Here is a 17,553-nt window from a genome sequence, read left to right on the forward strand (position 1 = left end):
GATTGCTTACTTTCTTGAATCATTCTTGGTCGAAGTAGTATTTAAATTTGAAAGACTAAGTGTTGGGCTTGATTTTTGGTGAGATTCACGTTCCAAACCACTAGCTTCTTACTGATTGTAAGAACGACTTGTGTGGTCAACTGGAGATATTTGGATTACTTAAACCTTCAATCATCATTGAACTATTGATATGTACCTTCATGGTAGTGTCTACGATCCTTGATGAATTGGAAAATCATTAGTCACCTTAGAAGATCGCATCAATTTCAGTTGAGTTGTTATGTTTTGGCAATATTGAAATTGGTAGAATCTTACCAAGTCTAGCCTACATTGAGTCATTCTTAGGATTAAATTAGAATTCATCCCTTGCAAACCCTACCTTTTGATCTTTTTTTAGAACTTGTTAGTTTTAGGAAATCTTGTTCCTGCAGCTCGGAAAACGTAAGGCCCCTTGATGAAACAGCATTCACAACGACCACCGGTGCTTATCCACACGTAGAGACCCTACATCAAAGAACCTTGGAGTCATCCTGATTGATCCTTTTTGCGACATCTTCAACAATCATAGGCTTTATTCAAGAGAGGATAAGGTACCCTTGGGTATTTTATTCTGTGTTTGATTGTGTACAAAATACACGTCAACAGGATTCTAAATAGTAATAGCAAATATTAGTTGGGTTCATAAGTATTGTACCAGATCCACTTTCTTGGTTCGTGGGCATGATCAATAATGGCTTTGTACTTGGCTATTAATAAAAAAGACAAACAAGAAGTTGCATATTGCATTATCAATGGAGAGGCTGCAAAGGCTCCTTTGGATGCATCCAGAGACCAACCAAATGAACTGAGGGTTGTAACTTAAATAATAAGGACATCATCAAATTATATGTTGGCCCTTTTGTGGTGATTGATGAAAATGTTGGTTCCTCTTCAAGATGTTGAGTGGAACCATTTTCTCCTTTAGCACCCTTTCTTTGGCTTTATTGCCAGCTATCTTCTATCTTGTAGTCACTGAAATATATGGCTTTGCATATATTTAATTATTTAGGGTTTAATTGTTTGGGCATCTCTTTTTAGTTTTATTTGCTTCCCAAGTCTATCTATATCGGCAATTTTAGATTTATTATTCTATGTTGGAGTAATCTTTATACTCTTAATATGCCATTATAACTTGCTGTACTTGGGAGGTCCATGAACCTACTTCGGTCATTTGTTGGCATTGATATATTTTCTTTCCTTTTTTTTAACCTTTAAGCCTCTAGTCTAAGTTGCCAGTTTGGGTATGGGCTTGTTGCTATAGCACATATAGTCAAAGAGGTCTAGGTTCAAATCTCCACAATGGCATCTCAGCATATTCCCACAGTTGATTAACCTGCAGTGGTTTTGTTGCATTTAGACATGTTGGTCGCTAGTGGACATTTGTATTGGTTGTGGGCCCCCAAATCAGATCCCATACACACACACATGTATATATGTGTATATATATATACATGTATATGTATGTGTGTGTATATATATGTATGTGTGTATATATATGTATGTGTATGCGTATGCATGTGTGTATATGCATGTGTATGTGTATGTACATATGTATGTATATGTGTATGTGTATGTAGTATGTACACATGTATACGCATGCGTGTGTATGTACATATATGTATGTACGTATGTATATATATGTATGTATGTACGTACGCATGTATGTATCTATGTATGTATATATTTATGTATGTATGTATGTATGTATTTATGTATGTATGTATATACATACATACATACATACATACATATATATACATATATATGCACACATTAACAATACAAATATATTAAAAATAAATGAATATTATTTTTAATTTAGAAAATAGAGTAATTAATAAATGAATAATATTAACATTATAATATAAATAGTATAGAATAATTAAAATTTTTGGTGGTAGAGGGGATTTGGCTGCACGTGATTTTGGTTGCAGTGAGATGAATTTGCTGATGGGAAAGTGACAATGCAGATGGAGTGGTGGGGATGGTGTTGGGAAATTTGATTTTGATGTGAGGTCCTCGCAGAGAATAAATGGTGGTTTCTAGCATGGTCTACCTGTTCAGCAGTGTCATAAGAGCCTAGCCAAATTCTTAGCTCTGGAATTAGGTATTCTCACTCGGACATTTGTTGCCCCCTTTTTCTCTCGAAACTCTCTTAAATTGGCTGCTTTGACTATGGGTGTGATGATGAGTTGACATATTTGTCTGTCCAGAAACCAGAAACAAAGATGTAAAGCACAACAATTGTGTACTTGTTTTTCCTAGCTTAGCTGCAGTCTATATTCATTTTGATTGATAAAAGAGGAAGGGCTAAGGTGCACTCTCAAGTTGGAAGACTTGGTCATCAATGTCAAGTTGTGTTTGCCCTGAAAAATAGGGTTTAAAAAAAAATGTTATTTGGGTTCGGCTGTATGATTCCAGAGCATATTTTGTCGGAATTTGAACCCGTATCTGTCCTCATCCTGGTTGGTATGGTAATGAGACCTAAAACAGCAGAACTTGTTAACTTAGGCTCTAGTAAGGTGAGGATTCTTGGATAATATACCTGTTAATTTCTCCTGGTTAATGTTTTGTCCACCAAGTTGTCCTTATGCTTGTTATATTCTGCTCCATGCAATTGCATTTGCATATTGCTTTGGACATCACGCTTGAAATGATATAGCATTTGCACCTTTTCTGATCTATGCATGTGATCTCTAAGATTGACATGAATGGACTCTTGATTATCTCGTAGTGCTCTAAATTGAAATGAAATCTGTTACATTCAACTTAGATGTCATGCTATATTATATTGTTCCTTAAACGAGGAATGTTAACTCATAAACCATTGACATTCCAATACAGAAAAAAACATGTTTACATAGAGCAATGGAACTATGCACTATGAATTTTATGTACTAAGAAATCAACTTCATGATCCTTTTGAAGTCTATCTCCATTGAACATTTATAAACACACAGCTCATAGCCCTTTGATATGTAAACATTTGCATTGCTTCATTGGAATTGAATACAATTTGATAATATATAAAAGATAAAATTAGATTTCTACTACTTGCCTGTATCTATAATTTTATTTCTAAAACGAGAGAAAGCATAAAACAATGTAGTGATGCACATCTGCTAGATAGGAAATTTTGTCAAGTGGATAACAACAGCTGGATGTCATACTGTCATGCTCCTTTATCCAGCAACACAATTTTGCTCAAAATCTGCCTGATACTGCTTTGGAGTTGTACCGTGTAAAATCTGACTCATCTTAGAGACTGTTTAGATGTTAATTGGGAATAGGGCTATTCTTTTTTTTAAGTTGGATGGAATTACGCCGGCAGACTACCTCTTCATTGAAAGCTTCCTAGATGCCTATGGAAATTCTCCAGAATTTACAGTTTAATAGAGAGACATCCAACCAGTGTACTATTGATCATGGTTCCAGTTCAACATGTGGTGTCACGAACTGAGGCCAAATCTACTTTATCAAAATCATCCGGGGTTTGCAACTGACTTCAGGGGAGGCAGCCTTAGTGGGACTTGAACTGTGGCCTTCTTTGTGATATATCTGTTTCTTTCGCTAAATCAGGCCTCACAGATACACAGGTTAAAAAATTTCTATTGTTCTTCTGTTACATGGAATAAGTCTCATTTTGGTACCATGTAATCTTTGCCAATTAATATTTAGATAACAAGTGTCTAATATTGAATGTAATGCTTCTGGTAGTAAACTGTGTGATGGCTTTTTTGCATCAATGTTTTGGATCACACTCTGTGATCCATCATCAGGAAGAAGATAAAAATTGATACAGATTGCAGAAATAGGTTCTTATAAAGAGAGAGGAAGGAATTAATGGGGAATCACAATAGTTGTCAGAAGCCTAAATCTGCAATCTTCTTTGAGACCCCGATCCTCAGCTTTTCAAAAAGCTTAGCTTTAAAATGAATATCTTCCCATGAAAGGTATTGATTATAGACATGATATTTCCATTGTCCATTTAATGAATGTAATGATTTTTTTTAATGTGCTGTGTGAAGTTTTTTGCATTAACATTTCAGATCACATGCTGTGATCCATCGTCACTTGGAGGATAATAATTGATACAGATTGTAGAAATAGGTTCTCAAAATTAGAAAAAAAATTATAATATTTTTTATAACTTGTGTATTTTTTGTTTGTGTTTCAAGAAAATTCCTTTCTGCAAAGTTGGAAACCCATCATATTATTTAAAATCTATTTCTCTGAAATATGGGTTTACCTTATCGAATGTTTATTTTATGGTTCTCTTTTTCTGACGCAGGTGGTCTTGATGGCTTTTGAGTGCCCGCACTGTGGGGAAAAGTAAGCTATAGTCTTTATTATGATCATTCTATACATTTAATGTTGGTTGTGATTTGAAAAAATGGTTTGGTTGAGATTGTCTTCTCCAAAGGAATCTTTGGAATCATGGACAATAAGTTGTCTTTGGACTTTGTTTGTTCTCCTTAGATAGCCAAAAAGTGGTACATAGATTGTATTTTATTTTGAATTTATTTCTGTTTTTGTAACTGCTATTGATGTTTTTTCAGGAACAATGAAGTTCAGTTTGCTGGCCAATTGCAGCCTCATGGATGTGTGTACACATTAAATGTTCCAGAGGATGCTTTAGAGGTTCTCCCTGCTAGAAAAGACTCATACATATCTAAGTTAGATTTAGAATTACATAGTAATTTTAAAATGGATAGAGTGATTCACGATTCTTGTTTTGTTAATTTTTGTTATCTATTGAGAAGAGACTTGAATCCCTGATAGCATCTTAGACGGGGTGCAATGTTGTGCGTTGAAAAGACATTAAGCCAGTGTATTTTATGCTACAAAATAATCAGTAAATCTCAAGTCTGTCTTCTATTTCATTTTATTGACTATGCAGGTATTGAACCGGCAAGTTGTAAAATCAGATTCTGCTTCTATAAAGGTATTATATCTTGTTTTTTGTCTAGAATATTGTTCACATGCTATTATTTCAGCAATTTGAACAAGTTTTAATTTTGTAAATTAGATCTCATTTCTATTTACACATTTGTTCAACAAATAGAAAACTATGTCATCTAATTACTCAAATTTCTTGAAGAAATATACGTTTTTGTTTTAATTTGGATTAATATGCCTTTTTGAAGTGTTTTTTGTGCTGAAATGATATAACTGAGATGTATCTTTTGTGTCAAATTCATCCAGGACTTGCAGTTGCCCTTGCTCTATTGGGGTATGCCACACCTAAAATTGGATATCTTAGTTTTACCCAATTTAACATTTAACATCAATACATCTTAAACATGTAATGTGCCCTTCGAGAATTTAACACTGTTCTTCATTATGAAAGCCTTGATGGGTTACCACATGAGCTTATTCCATTTGACAAAGAATATAGGTTTTCAACATGTAAGATGAATGAATGTTTAACTTTAAACTATTATGTTTATTGAGGGTTTAAACCTAATAATTAGCCACCTTTGACTTTGCTCTTATTTTACCTGAATTTCTTTTCGAATGTTCAGTCTTATGAGTTTTAAAAGAAGAAACATGCATGGTGACAGTGCCTTCCAGTTCATATAAATTCTGCTTCAAAAAGCATGATTTCTTGGGTCACATTATGCCAAATGATGTGTTTGTGTGCTGAAGGGAGCAAGCAAAGTGGTTTTGTGAGCTTGAAAAATCTGAATTTAGGTGGTTAAATATGACAAACTATTTTTATGGGCTGCAATTGTAGTAAAATGAGAATAAGGGTGCTATTTGTTGAATTTGAAGTTTTTGGCGAAGAAATGCAACTTATATTCAGCTAAAACATGGGTTACATTAATGTAGAACATGATTATGGACAGTCCTGTCTTAAATAATACAAAAGGTAGAAATGATAAGATCTGGGTCTGTATCTGAGAAGGCAACTGGCAAGGAATTACCATCCCTAGGGGGAATAAGCAATCTCATCTTTCACAAGCAGTGCTAAACTTTGCTTTGATAATCTGAACTCTCTTAATTTGTGTTGTTAGAAGAAGGAAAATGGGGGAAATGGGCATACAATGGAATTTGTATGCGTGCTTTTTTATTGAGGAAGTTACATTGGTTGTAACTGAAATTGTGAAGTTAATCATATTATTTGACATAATTAATGTATAAGTGATCACAAATTTACAAACATTAATACCTTTTCTTAGTGACTGAATAGTAAACTGGAGACAACCCTATTGGAATAAACAGATGATGTATGTACCCATTTCTGAACCAAACCAGAGGATTTCAAGCTAGACAAAAGAGAGGGGAAAGCTTCTGTTGTTGAGGAGGAAGGAACTGAAGCCCGAGACCTGTCAGCAGCAATATTGCAGTATGAATGCAGGGCCATATCAGAGGCAGCACCAAGAAAATACCAAGGAAAATCATGGCAGAAAATGAGTTTTAAGACACCAAAATATACAAGAGAAGTTGCAAAATGACAAGGAAATATAGTATCAATCTAAATTCAGTCATTTGAAATACTTTAATCATTGCCTCTTTCTTCATCTTGTTTGAGCATAAACATGTAGACGTAAATAAATTGTTTCATTACTTTACTTTCTTGAAATATAGTGCAGGCTCATTTATGCTTCTCACATCCATTTTCTAAGAACTATTTATTTAATTCTTGAATACTATACTCTTGGTGCTTGTTTCAAACCATAGAGCATTTTCTTCAACTCGTAAATGTATCCTTTTTTCACTTTCTCTTCAAATCCTTGAGGCTGATGCTGATCCACATATACTTCCTCTTCAATGTATCCGTTAAAAAATGCACTCTTCACTTATAACTCATGTATTTTTCATCCTTTATGTTCTGCTAATGCTAACATCAATCTTATTGTCTTATGTCTTGTAATAGTTGCATAGGTTTCATAATCAATACTATACCTTTGAGCATATCCTTTTGCAACCAATCTAGCTTTGTATCGTTCAACGGTACCATCACTTTACTACTTTATCTTGTAAATCCATTTGGTTCCTTCACTTCTTTTACTTTTGGTGGCTTTACAAGCTTCCAAGTTTTGATTCTTTCAATAGCATCAATCTCTTCTTCTATTGTTCTAATCTATTCCTTGTTTTCAACTGCTTCTTCAGACTTAGTATGTAACACCCTAATGTTTGAATAAAATACATAATCAATCAATTCATTATTTGCATTGTTTTCTCTAACTTGACTTCTTTAAATTTTCTTTCAAAATTTTGATCTCATATTGGATTAGGTGGATGAGTTTGTATTACCTTTTAACTTTGCATAAGAAAATTGCTGGAACTTTATTGTTTTTCATCTTGATTCAAAATCAGTCCTTGACTATGTGTTTCTTTTTCTTTATTCAAATGTTTTGCATAGATTCCTCCTCCAACAAATATAGCACCTCTTGAAATAATGCTTTTCCTAACTTGAGGGGCATAAAACTTATAGGCTTTTCTTTCTACATTATTACATGTAAACATGCATGACTCATAATTTCATTGTTTTGCATCTAGTTTCTTTCTTTTCTCATTGCCTATGTAAACATAAGCTCAGCAAATAAATACTTTAAAGTGTGCCACTGAAGGCTTTCTCCCATGCCAAGCTTAATCCGGGGCTTTTTTCCTTGCTGCAATATTTGGGCCCCTATTTATGATATAAAGAGTAGTGTTAACCCATTCAGACCAAAACATTCTATTAATGTTCTTTGCTTTCAGCATGCTTTTTGTTGATTTTATTATTATTTTTTCTTTCTTTTTGCCACTCCACTTTGCTGCATGTATAAAGTGTTGTTAACTTTCACAATTCCATTCCTTGCACAAAATTCATTAAAATCTTTTGAACAAAAATCATAAAATTCTTTTGAACAAAATTCATTGAATTCTAAGTTCTTTTGGACAAAATTCACCTCCTATATTAAAGTAATATTGCCATATTTCTATAATGGTCATTTAGTTAGTTAGTTTAGGTAACTTCCTTTTTGTCTTTCGTTTCTGTTTTAGAAATTTTGTATGTAAATCTCTATTTAAGGATTTTTTAATCTCCTTGTAATATATTGATTTACCATTTCATGGCATCAGAATGTAGGTTCTTTTTTGGTGATTTTTAAAAAAAAATTCGTGGTCCATTTACCTAGAAATTTCCAAAATTATAGAAGTTTTTTGATATGTTTATTTAAAACAAAAATCATGGGTTTTTTTGGCAGACTTTTTATAGAATAAAACTCGTGGCTTTGTTAGCTAGATATTGAGGGTTTTTACCAGCAAAGTTTTGAATGATTTTTTGATAAAAAATCGTGGTTTTTTTGTTCATGTTTCCTAATAATTTCTGCTCGCGACTTGTTGTTTTTCTTTTTTGTAGCAGATTCAACTAGTTTTTTTCCATGCAAAGGGTTTTCAGGTTGATGTCTTTTTGATGATTTTTGGACAAAATCATGGCTTTATATCTCCGACATAAAATTTTGATGATTTTTAATAAAATTGTGGTTTCTTGCTGTTCGTTTTTGCAAATTTTCTGTTTTTTAATTAGACTTGGTTTGCTTTAGCAAGAGTATTTTGCACGATTTTTTCATTGAAATTGTGGGTATCAATTTTTCACAAACTTGTGTTTTGTGCGCTCGTGGAAGATTGGATTCTTCGCAAGCTTTATCAACCCCTTGATTGTCACAAAACAAGGGTGAAGGCCCTGCTTGAGACATTTTCATGTCAGAAAGCATCCTCTCTAGCCATATTTTCTCACATGCTGCTTAAATGGTTCCTTGATATTTTGCTTCCATTGAGGAAAGAGCTACTGCTTGTTGCTTCTTACTGGTACATGTGACTACACCTGCACCAAGACTGGAGACATACATAGAAGTAGACTTTTGGTCATCAACAAAACTTGCCCAATCTGAGTCTGCAAAACCAATCAACTGAGGATCTTTGCTTCTATTGTACAAAATGCTAAAGTCAGGTGTCCCTTTCACATACCTCAATCATGTTATTTATATATTTCTAAGCATGAAGCAAATTAAAACGACCACCAAGGAGGAAGAGTAAACCCAAAAATCAAGAATCTGGATGTCAAATGTCATTCATGGCTGTACTGAATGATTTTGCTACTTCATCAGCCTTCTTTGACATATTTCAGATGGTGGACTTAAAATGAGATACCTTTTTTAAAAAATCCCACAAATTTTCAAGAAGAATCCAGTCAATCATATTCAGCTTTTGATTCCATCTAAACATTGATTTTTCCCTTGCAACACAACTGCATTTACAAGGGCAACAATGAGCAGAACCAAATTTGGATTATTTGTAAAAGGTTGTACCAAGGTTTCTTATAACACCCCAAACCTTTCTCAATCATCAAAGAAGTAGGTCACTATTCAGAAATATGCCATGAGGTAAAAAATTTGATTCATATTTGGATCACAGTGAATTTGGCAGGCTTAATGAGTTTGTTTGAAACTTACTAACACTTGCAGGTGAGTCAGCGAGCCTTGTTTGGCTTGCCTAGCTTTGGGACTTGGTGATCTTGTTGGGTACTTGGTGATTCTTTTATCTATGTGTTGTGACGTTTTCACACATCGCCCCATTGCAAATGGGGACCCATGTTTTTTTTGCTCGTTTTGCTCGTTTTCGCTTTGCTTTTTCTAGGGTTTTGTTAGTTTGTTAGTTGTCTGGATTTAGGGTCAAGCCTTAGGGTTCTAATTACCGTCTTTTCGGACCAAAATCCAGTCGTTTTTGAGGGCTTTTGAGTTTCCTTTTCTAGAATGCAAATGTTGAATGAAATGAATTCGCCAGAATGGTCTAATTTTCAATTGGAATGTTGATGCAGAGCTTAAATTTGTCTAAGTGTTGAAGATGAAATGTGAATTTTTGTCCAATTGAATATTTTTGACCAAATTTTGACTTTTTTGAATTTTGATCCTAGGCATTTCAAATGATTTGTTTTCGCCTTGTGAAGTGATAAAATGTGTAAAATCATGATATTTTGGCCTGTAGGAGCAAAATCGCTCCTGTCCCTCAGTGAAGGACGGGAGCTCATTTTCAAATACCTCATCATCCTTGCAGAGTCCAAACAAAATTTTACGTTTGAAGTGATGGAGAAAGGCGAGATCTTTCCATTGAATATAAATTGAAGATTTTCATGAGCACAGAAATGCCTCCAGGGGAAAGATCGCTCCTGTCCCTCAGTGAAGGACCGGAGCTACAAATTCAATTTCGCCTTGTCCTTACAAGATTTTGATGACTTAATGATTTGAGGACGTCCAAAGGAAGATGCTTTGCCAAATGAATATAATTTGAGATGCAAAAACGAAGGAGAATGACCTATATTGACCAAATCGCTCCTGTCCCTCTCCAAGGGACCAGGGCGAGGTACCTTGTAGCTCTCGTCCCTCTCCCAGGGACCAGAGCGATTTCCTTCATTATGCAAAATCCAGACAAAGGTCAAGGCAAGTTTACGTTCAAAAACAAGGAAAAACATGAGATAAATGCGTTGAATATAAATTGAAGATTTTTGGGACGTCCATAACAGTGCTAATTGCCTAAATCGCTCCTGTCCCTCAGTGAAGGACCGGAGCTACAAATCCAATTTTGCTTTGTCCTTGCAAGATTTTAACGTCTTGACGATGTGAGAAGGTCCAAAGAGGTACATTTTATCAAATGAATATAACTTGAAGTGCTGTCGGGGAGATCAACAGGGTAGCAAGTCCGGCTTGAGTGAGGTCCTGATCCTGAAATTTGGCTAAGTCTGGAATGTCCTGACCCTGAAATTTGACTAAGTCTGGAAACTGAAAAAACCTCCAAAAACTAGATTTTGCAATATAACTCCTGGAGGTCTGAAACCACTCTCAAACATCCTGAAAGTATATATGGAATATAACTTAAAGTATTAAAATTATCCCGATAAAGAGTGCGAAAAGTCAAATTTCGCTCGTGTCCTTCTCCAAGGGTCCAGAGCGAAAAGCGCTCCTGTCCCTCTCCAAGGGACCAAGGCGAATCGCTCGTGTCCCTCACCAAGGGACCAGAGCGAAAATGCTTAGTTAGGCCATTCCTGACCTTGTTTGGACGAATCGAGACATCAAAGGCATGGTGAAGGACGAAATGAGCATGATAGAGCATCCAGACTTGATCAAAAACAATGAGATGATGAAGTTTTGCCTAGAGGGTCAAATTCGCTCCTGTCCCTCACTGAAGGACCAGAGCGAAATTCTTCATAAGGTACGATCTAGGCAAAGATCAAGCAAATTTTATGTTCGAAGGCAAGAAAGGAGGTCAATCGAACCCGTTGAAGACAAATTGAAGATTATCAAACGTCAACAAAGGACCAAAATGCTTAAGTTCGCTCCTGTCCCTCAGGAAGGGACTAGAGCGATTTTTGTTGTAGATGATTTTCTCGCCAAATTTCAACCGATCTCAAGGCATGAATGAATGAAAGGAGGCATTGCGAATCCGTTGAATATAATTTTCGAAGGTGATGAAGTGAAATGAAGACCACAAGAGCAAAATCGCTCCTGTCCCTCTCCAAGGGACCAGAGCGATGAGGTACGTCCCCTTTGTTTTCATAATTTTGGCGCTCAAACACATTTTTTGAATTTATTTAAATGCTAGAAAAAAATCGATATTTAATTAAAAGCATTTAAATAGCGCATGGTATGTATTTATTAATTATTTTGCCTTTATTAAAAATCGAAATTTGCAAATTAAAAATAAAGGCATTTAATAATTAATTATTAATTTAATAAAAATCAAAAGGGAGCGCTTGGGTTTATTTTGTCAAGGTCGGCCTTTATTATTTATTTAAAAATCGTTTTAATTGCTATATTTTGCAAAAAGTCGGCCTAAGGTCAATATGAAGGTGAGCGCCTATAAAGGAAGGTGTTTATTTCATTTTCACATCATCATTTATCATCTCTCATATGCAACTTGGAGAAGACAAAAGAGGAGCGAATTTCATACAAAGGAAGGGCGAAATTATCATTCAAGAAGAGGAGCGAATTCAATCAAAGGTGGTGCGAAATTACTATCCAAAGGAGAGGCGAACTTGAAGTTTCCATTTGAGCGAAGTTGCCTAGGACGTCAAAGACATATCAAAGATGGCGAAATTGCTAACTTGAAGAGGAAATCACGTCCAAGCTTGAAGGGTGGCGAAGTTGATAAGAGGAACGTTCTTTTGAAGATCACATCAAGACTATCGAATTTCAAATTTTGCCTAGGCGAATTCCTTTATTTTGCATTTTAGAGTTAAGCTCTCAAAGAGGTATGACGATATGGATTTATTGTTTTGATTTTGAACGTTGATCGTCATTTCCTTAATTTTGGATTTTGAAATTTTGTTTTGCCTTAGCTCAGTTGTTTTTAGGAAATGATTAATAAAGGACTTATCATTAAGTTTCCTAAAAATTTGCTCTCTATCTATTTCATTGCAAAATCATGTTACTAATTTTGAAATGTTGTGTAGGCATCAAATGGAGGTCTCTTCAAGGAAAATCAAGCCGGATCAAGGACGGTCTTCTCCAGGACGATCAAGCCAAGACAAGGGCGACCTCTTCCAATCCAACGTTCCAAGGCGAGGTACATCATCCTGCACATCAAGGACAAAAGGAGTTAGAACAAGAGTTAATTAAAGATAGCCTCTCAACGACATCAAATTGAATATCTAGCAAGCTTCAAGTGTCAGATGAGGTGGCATCCCAGTCATCACTCCTCCAGTCAGTGAAGTCCACCTCAGCATGTCCAGATTCAATGTACTTAACTCATGGAAGGTGGCACAAACTTCGATGTACCTACCCCGGCTATCCATTGGTCAATTTTTCTAAAAGGGACATGTGTCCAAGCAATACAATTTTGTCATTGGTCAAACATTAAATGTTATGTAATGGTTGTAACAAACCCTAATTAGGGTTTTTCATTGTAAAATCTTGGCCATTGATCTTGAATTGATCTAAGCCATCAAATTGTATTGTGGGCACTATATAAGCCCAGGCATTTCATTTTGTAAGGAGAATTTTAGATGATTAGAGAGAGTTGTAAATAGTTGGAAGAGTTAGAATATAGTTGATAGAATAGCAATTAGAGTAGAATAGGAGGACAAGGCAAGAAATTGTTGCCATTGATTGTAAACAAACTCCATTTTCATTGAAGTAATGGTGAAATATGTCGTTTTTCTTGCAATTTGCATGGTTTCTTGTTGAGTCTTCAATCTTAGATGGTAGATGATTAAATGAATGGAGGGAATGTGATTGATTGATGGTGGAATTCGTACATCCATACTACTAGCAGTTTGTTGATTGCAAATTTGCCTTGTGTAGTCGACTGGAATCATTCAGCTTAAGCTCAATTTCAATATGTCGCCTCTTCATTGATATGCATCAACTTGGATGGTATCTATGCCTGCGGTGATGATTTGAACATCATAAAGCTTCCTTAGAAGATCGCACTAGCCTTGTGTAGATGTTCCATTGATGTCAAAACAAGACCTAGTTAGAGTTTCATCAAAAATCAATCATTGCTCCTACATTCTTAGTATTAGGATTAGATCCTCTCTTCGCCCTTATCCTTTTTCCATTTTTTTTAATCTAAGTTAGTAAGAGCCTGTGTCCAGCAAAGCAGATCGGAAGTTCAATGTAAGTCCCCTTGTGATTCAAGCAAATCACATCATACCACTGGAGCTTGTCCACACGTGGAGACCCCACTAAAAGAACCTTGGAGTCTACCTAACTGATCCTTTACGCGAATCTTCAGCAGTTAGAGACTATTTTCTCAAGAGAGGATAAGATGCCTTTAGGTATTTTATTCTGTGTATGATGGTGTACAAAATACACGTCAACACTATGCTACTATGGCTTTGCTAGTAGCAACATTAGATTTTGTTAGTAGCCAAACCAGACTTTGTTAATAGTAACATCAATATGTTTGCAAGCATTTGACTGCTAACCACACCCAACAGATAGGTATTTCTTACTATTGGCATCCAATTTTTTCTTTATTATTTGGAACCATACAATTGGTAGTAGAACAAAAAACATAGAGTTTTTTAACCTTTAGTTTTGTCTTGACCATGTTTCTTCAAAAGTCATTTGCTTCAAGGCGCATGCACGGACTTTTGTTCAAAAGATATATTTCTCTACGAACTGGCTTGTCTTAGTATTTAAACGACACATCCTTGTCATGCAACATACAATAGGTAATCTTTGTAGTTGTGCAATTCCTCCATTCCAGAGCCTCATTTCATTGTCTATTGTAAGGAGTGGTGACTTGTGTTTGTTTCCCTTGTCACAATTTCTTTGAATTGTCTGAAGTACGTTCTCCTCCATTATCTTTCCTAAGAGTTATAATGTTTCTATTGGTCTAATTTTCTACCAATGCATTGGAATTAACAAAGCTACTAAAGCATTTAGAGTTAAAACTTGAGAAAGTGAACCTACATTTTTGGAGAAAAATCATCAACCAAAAGAAATACCCGTTCCCTTATGCTGTTGCTGATTGTCAAGATGGTTCACATCAAATCACAATGAATGAGATCAAGAAACCCTTGCCCAACATTAACATTCAGTTTGATGTGGCTATCTCTATGTATTTTTAATCCAACCACTTTACACATATGATGTTTGTTGTGAATGGAAAAGTTAGTACTTGAATCCTATTAGTTTCATTAAGTTTAGAAAGATACTGAATGTTCAAATGTTACTATCAAGCCAAATAATGCTAGTTGTTCTCCTTTGGAAGAGTGCTCAATGTTACCATGGTAGGATCAATAAGTTTAGATAGATCTCTTTGACCAAAATCTAGGACAACTACAGTTTTGTTTCACATAAAAAATCAAACATTTGCAACCACTGAAATTTACATTGTTGTTTGGGTTCTAGGTGAGTTAGCTATTGGATATTAAGTTTTATTCTTCTATAGAACATCCAGGACAACTTGAAACACATACTTAAAAGCTATGTCACAGGGTTTGCCGAATTTCAGCCATGGAGTTCGAAATTCGGCGAACTCCAAAATGCCAGTGAAAATTCGTTAAAATTCGCTTTATATTCGTATGAGTCAAGGTCATACTTTTTTTTATAAAATATTTGTAAGAAATGATTTTTTAGGGTTTTTCAAGATGAGCAACATGATTGTGTTCATCTGCGAAAGATTTTTTATTGATTTCAATGTCAAATGACGTGAATGAGCATATTTATCGCTGACCAGGATGGTGCTTTACAATGTTGAAAAATGGGGGTGAAACTCATACTTCAGCTGCTGAAACTTCAAAAAAATTAGTGCACAGAAATAGGGTTGCCGATTATAGAAATAGCACAACTTTTATGCTTTGCGGTTGGAGAAGGGTTGGCTTCATGTATAACTTTAAATATTTAGATTTAAAGTTTGAGTTTGTTTATATTTTAAATTTTAGTTTTTTAAAATAAAATTTAATATCTTTTTATTTTATGTTTTAAATCATCTAGATTTGTTATTTAATTTGTTTTTTATTAAATGTGTTAAAGTTTAATAATTTAAATTATAATATATTTATTATTTAGTATAGAAAATTTGACATAGTTATTATTTATATATTAATAATATTTAAATTGAATTTTAAAATGTTATAATATAAATATGTTTTAAAATTTATTATAATCTATCCAAATTTAACATTTATTTTATTTTATGGATTTATTATTTATATTAAAAAAATAACAAATTTATATAAGGCGAATTTAATGATGAATTTTTTTTCAAATTTTTTGGCCTAGCCGAACTTCATCTGAATTTCATTGTTGTCGAACACGAAATTGAACTCGAACCTTGTGACATAGCTTAAAAACATCATTGAGAACAACATGATCATCACTTCTACTTTGTACTGCATGAGAGTCATCCCCTAAAGATACTGATCTAGAATTGGTATTCTTTGTGGTAAAATTTGCATTCCAGTCCTTATAACAAGTGAAATGCTGTGATGGAATTGAATCAAAGTACCAATATACAATGGCTTCTTTGTTATCTTGGGAGACAACAAAAGCATACTTCTCTCCAGAATCCTATCCCCCTTTCATCAACCACCACATTTATATGAGAAGAAACACTTCATTTTCATTCTTGATGAAGTTCTGCTAAACTATTCCCAAAATGTGCCTTTGGCTTTGTGTTGTGCTATAGAAAATTGATTTTTTTTTTCGTTTTTATGCGAGCTGATTTTTCAGACCCCCGAGTCTGACCTGCTGGCAATTTATTTCTTATTTTTTTTTGGACCACGTCAAATCCGAGTGTCCAACCATTTTTTTTTAAATTAAAAAAAATGTTGCGCCTTGCAAATCTGTAGAAAACCTTGCTTTCTGCCTTTGCAAAGTTTTGCAATGTTTTCTGTTAAGGTCTTTGCATTGTCTGCACTCCAGAAGGTTTTGGAAGGCTTTGACACCAAATGTTGTAGGAAAGAAAAGAGGGAAATGGGCAAATGTTGGAATGTGTGTGGAAAATTACATTTGGTTGCAACTTACATTGTTTAAGTTAATTATGTTTTTAGACATAATTAATGTGAAAGTCATAAAAACATTACAAATATTAACATCTTCTGTCATAGCTTTGTTTAAGCATCATGTCTTAACAATTTGAATGGGGATTTGTCTTTCTGAAAAGTAGCCTTATTCCTTGTCTTCATAAAGAACAATGAATTGGAACTGAATTAGAATTATATTTGGTGATGTTGGAATGGAGTGCTCAAGGTTCCATTGGAAATCTATGGTACAAGTTGGCCAGGCTAGCCTTATTCTAGCATTTGTATCTTACATTCAAGTTGAATTGTAAATATAGTTCTAGTGCCAGGTCACATGTTACATACACAATTTTAATCATATTTGATGTTGAAATATTCTTGTCATATTGGATATTATTCATACTTAATGTTGAAATATTCTTGTCGTATTGGTACATATAATATCCGTGAATCTTCTTTGTATCATCTATATCCTTGATATAGTGTTATTGCTGTTGGGACTTTGGCTACATGGTTAGTGAACTTGAACATGTGCTGGTTAATAAACTTGAACACATGCTTTCTGTTTTTCATCAGAAAGCTTTACAATGTTGTGTAGTCCGTATATGAAATTTACAGTGATAACAGTGTTAGGATTCTTTTATTGTAAATGACTATAATTCAAAGAGAAAAAGGATAGAACTAATCAAGTGTGAATATAACAGATTGTGTTTTCTGTTATGTTGGCAATATTAAGGGTTATGATTTCTTTGCCTTTTCTGTTACTGTGAATTGTCTCAGCATGTTCTTGTTCTCAAATGTTTTTTTGCATTCGTTCAACCAAATATTCTCAAAATTGAAATATTGAACTGGTAACAACAAATGTTCTGTAGTAATGATGAAACCATGAGGATTTCTAGACTATTGATTCTTAATGTCTCTCAGAATTGTTTATGCATGTTATTGCAGGTTCCAGAATTAGACTTTGAAGTACCCCCAGAAGCACAACGTGGAACACTATCAACTGTATGTTGTTTCTGATTTATTCAAATAAGCAACATATGCATTCTGATTGTTTC

At 34.4% G+C, this 17,553-nt stretch overlaps 1 protein-coding gene across 1 annotated transcript in view; it reads left to right on the plus strand.

Moving 5' to 3' along the window:
* Positions 1-17,553, plus strand: part of LOC131043894 (uncharacterized) — a 182,704-nt gene that overhangs the window by 32,175 nt on the left and 132,976 nt on the right. Inside the window, exons 3-6 of the mRNA XM_057977124.2 lie at positions 4,331-4,371; positions 4,599-4,680; positions 4,940-4,984; positions 17,444-17,500. Of these exons, the coding sequence (XP_057833107.2) occupies positions 4,331-4,371; positions 4,599-4,680; positions 4,940-4,984; positions 17,444-17,500 (225 nt within the window). The remainder of the gene's footprint in view (positions 1-4,330; positions 4,372-4,598; positions 4,681-4,939; positions 4,985-17,443; positions 17,501-17,553) is intronic.

Source organism: Cryptomeria japonica, chromosome 3, assembly GCF_030272615.1.
Source record: "Cryptomeria japonica chromosome 3, Sugi_1.0, whole genome shotgun sequence".
NCBI lineage: Eukaryota > Viridiplantae > Streptophyta > Pinopsida > Cupressales > Cupressaceae > Cryptomeria > Cryptomeria japonica.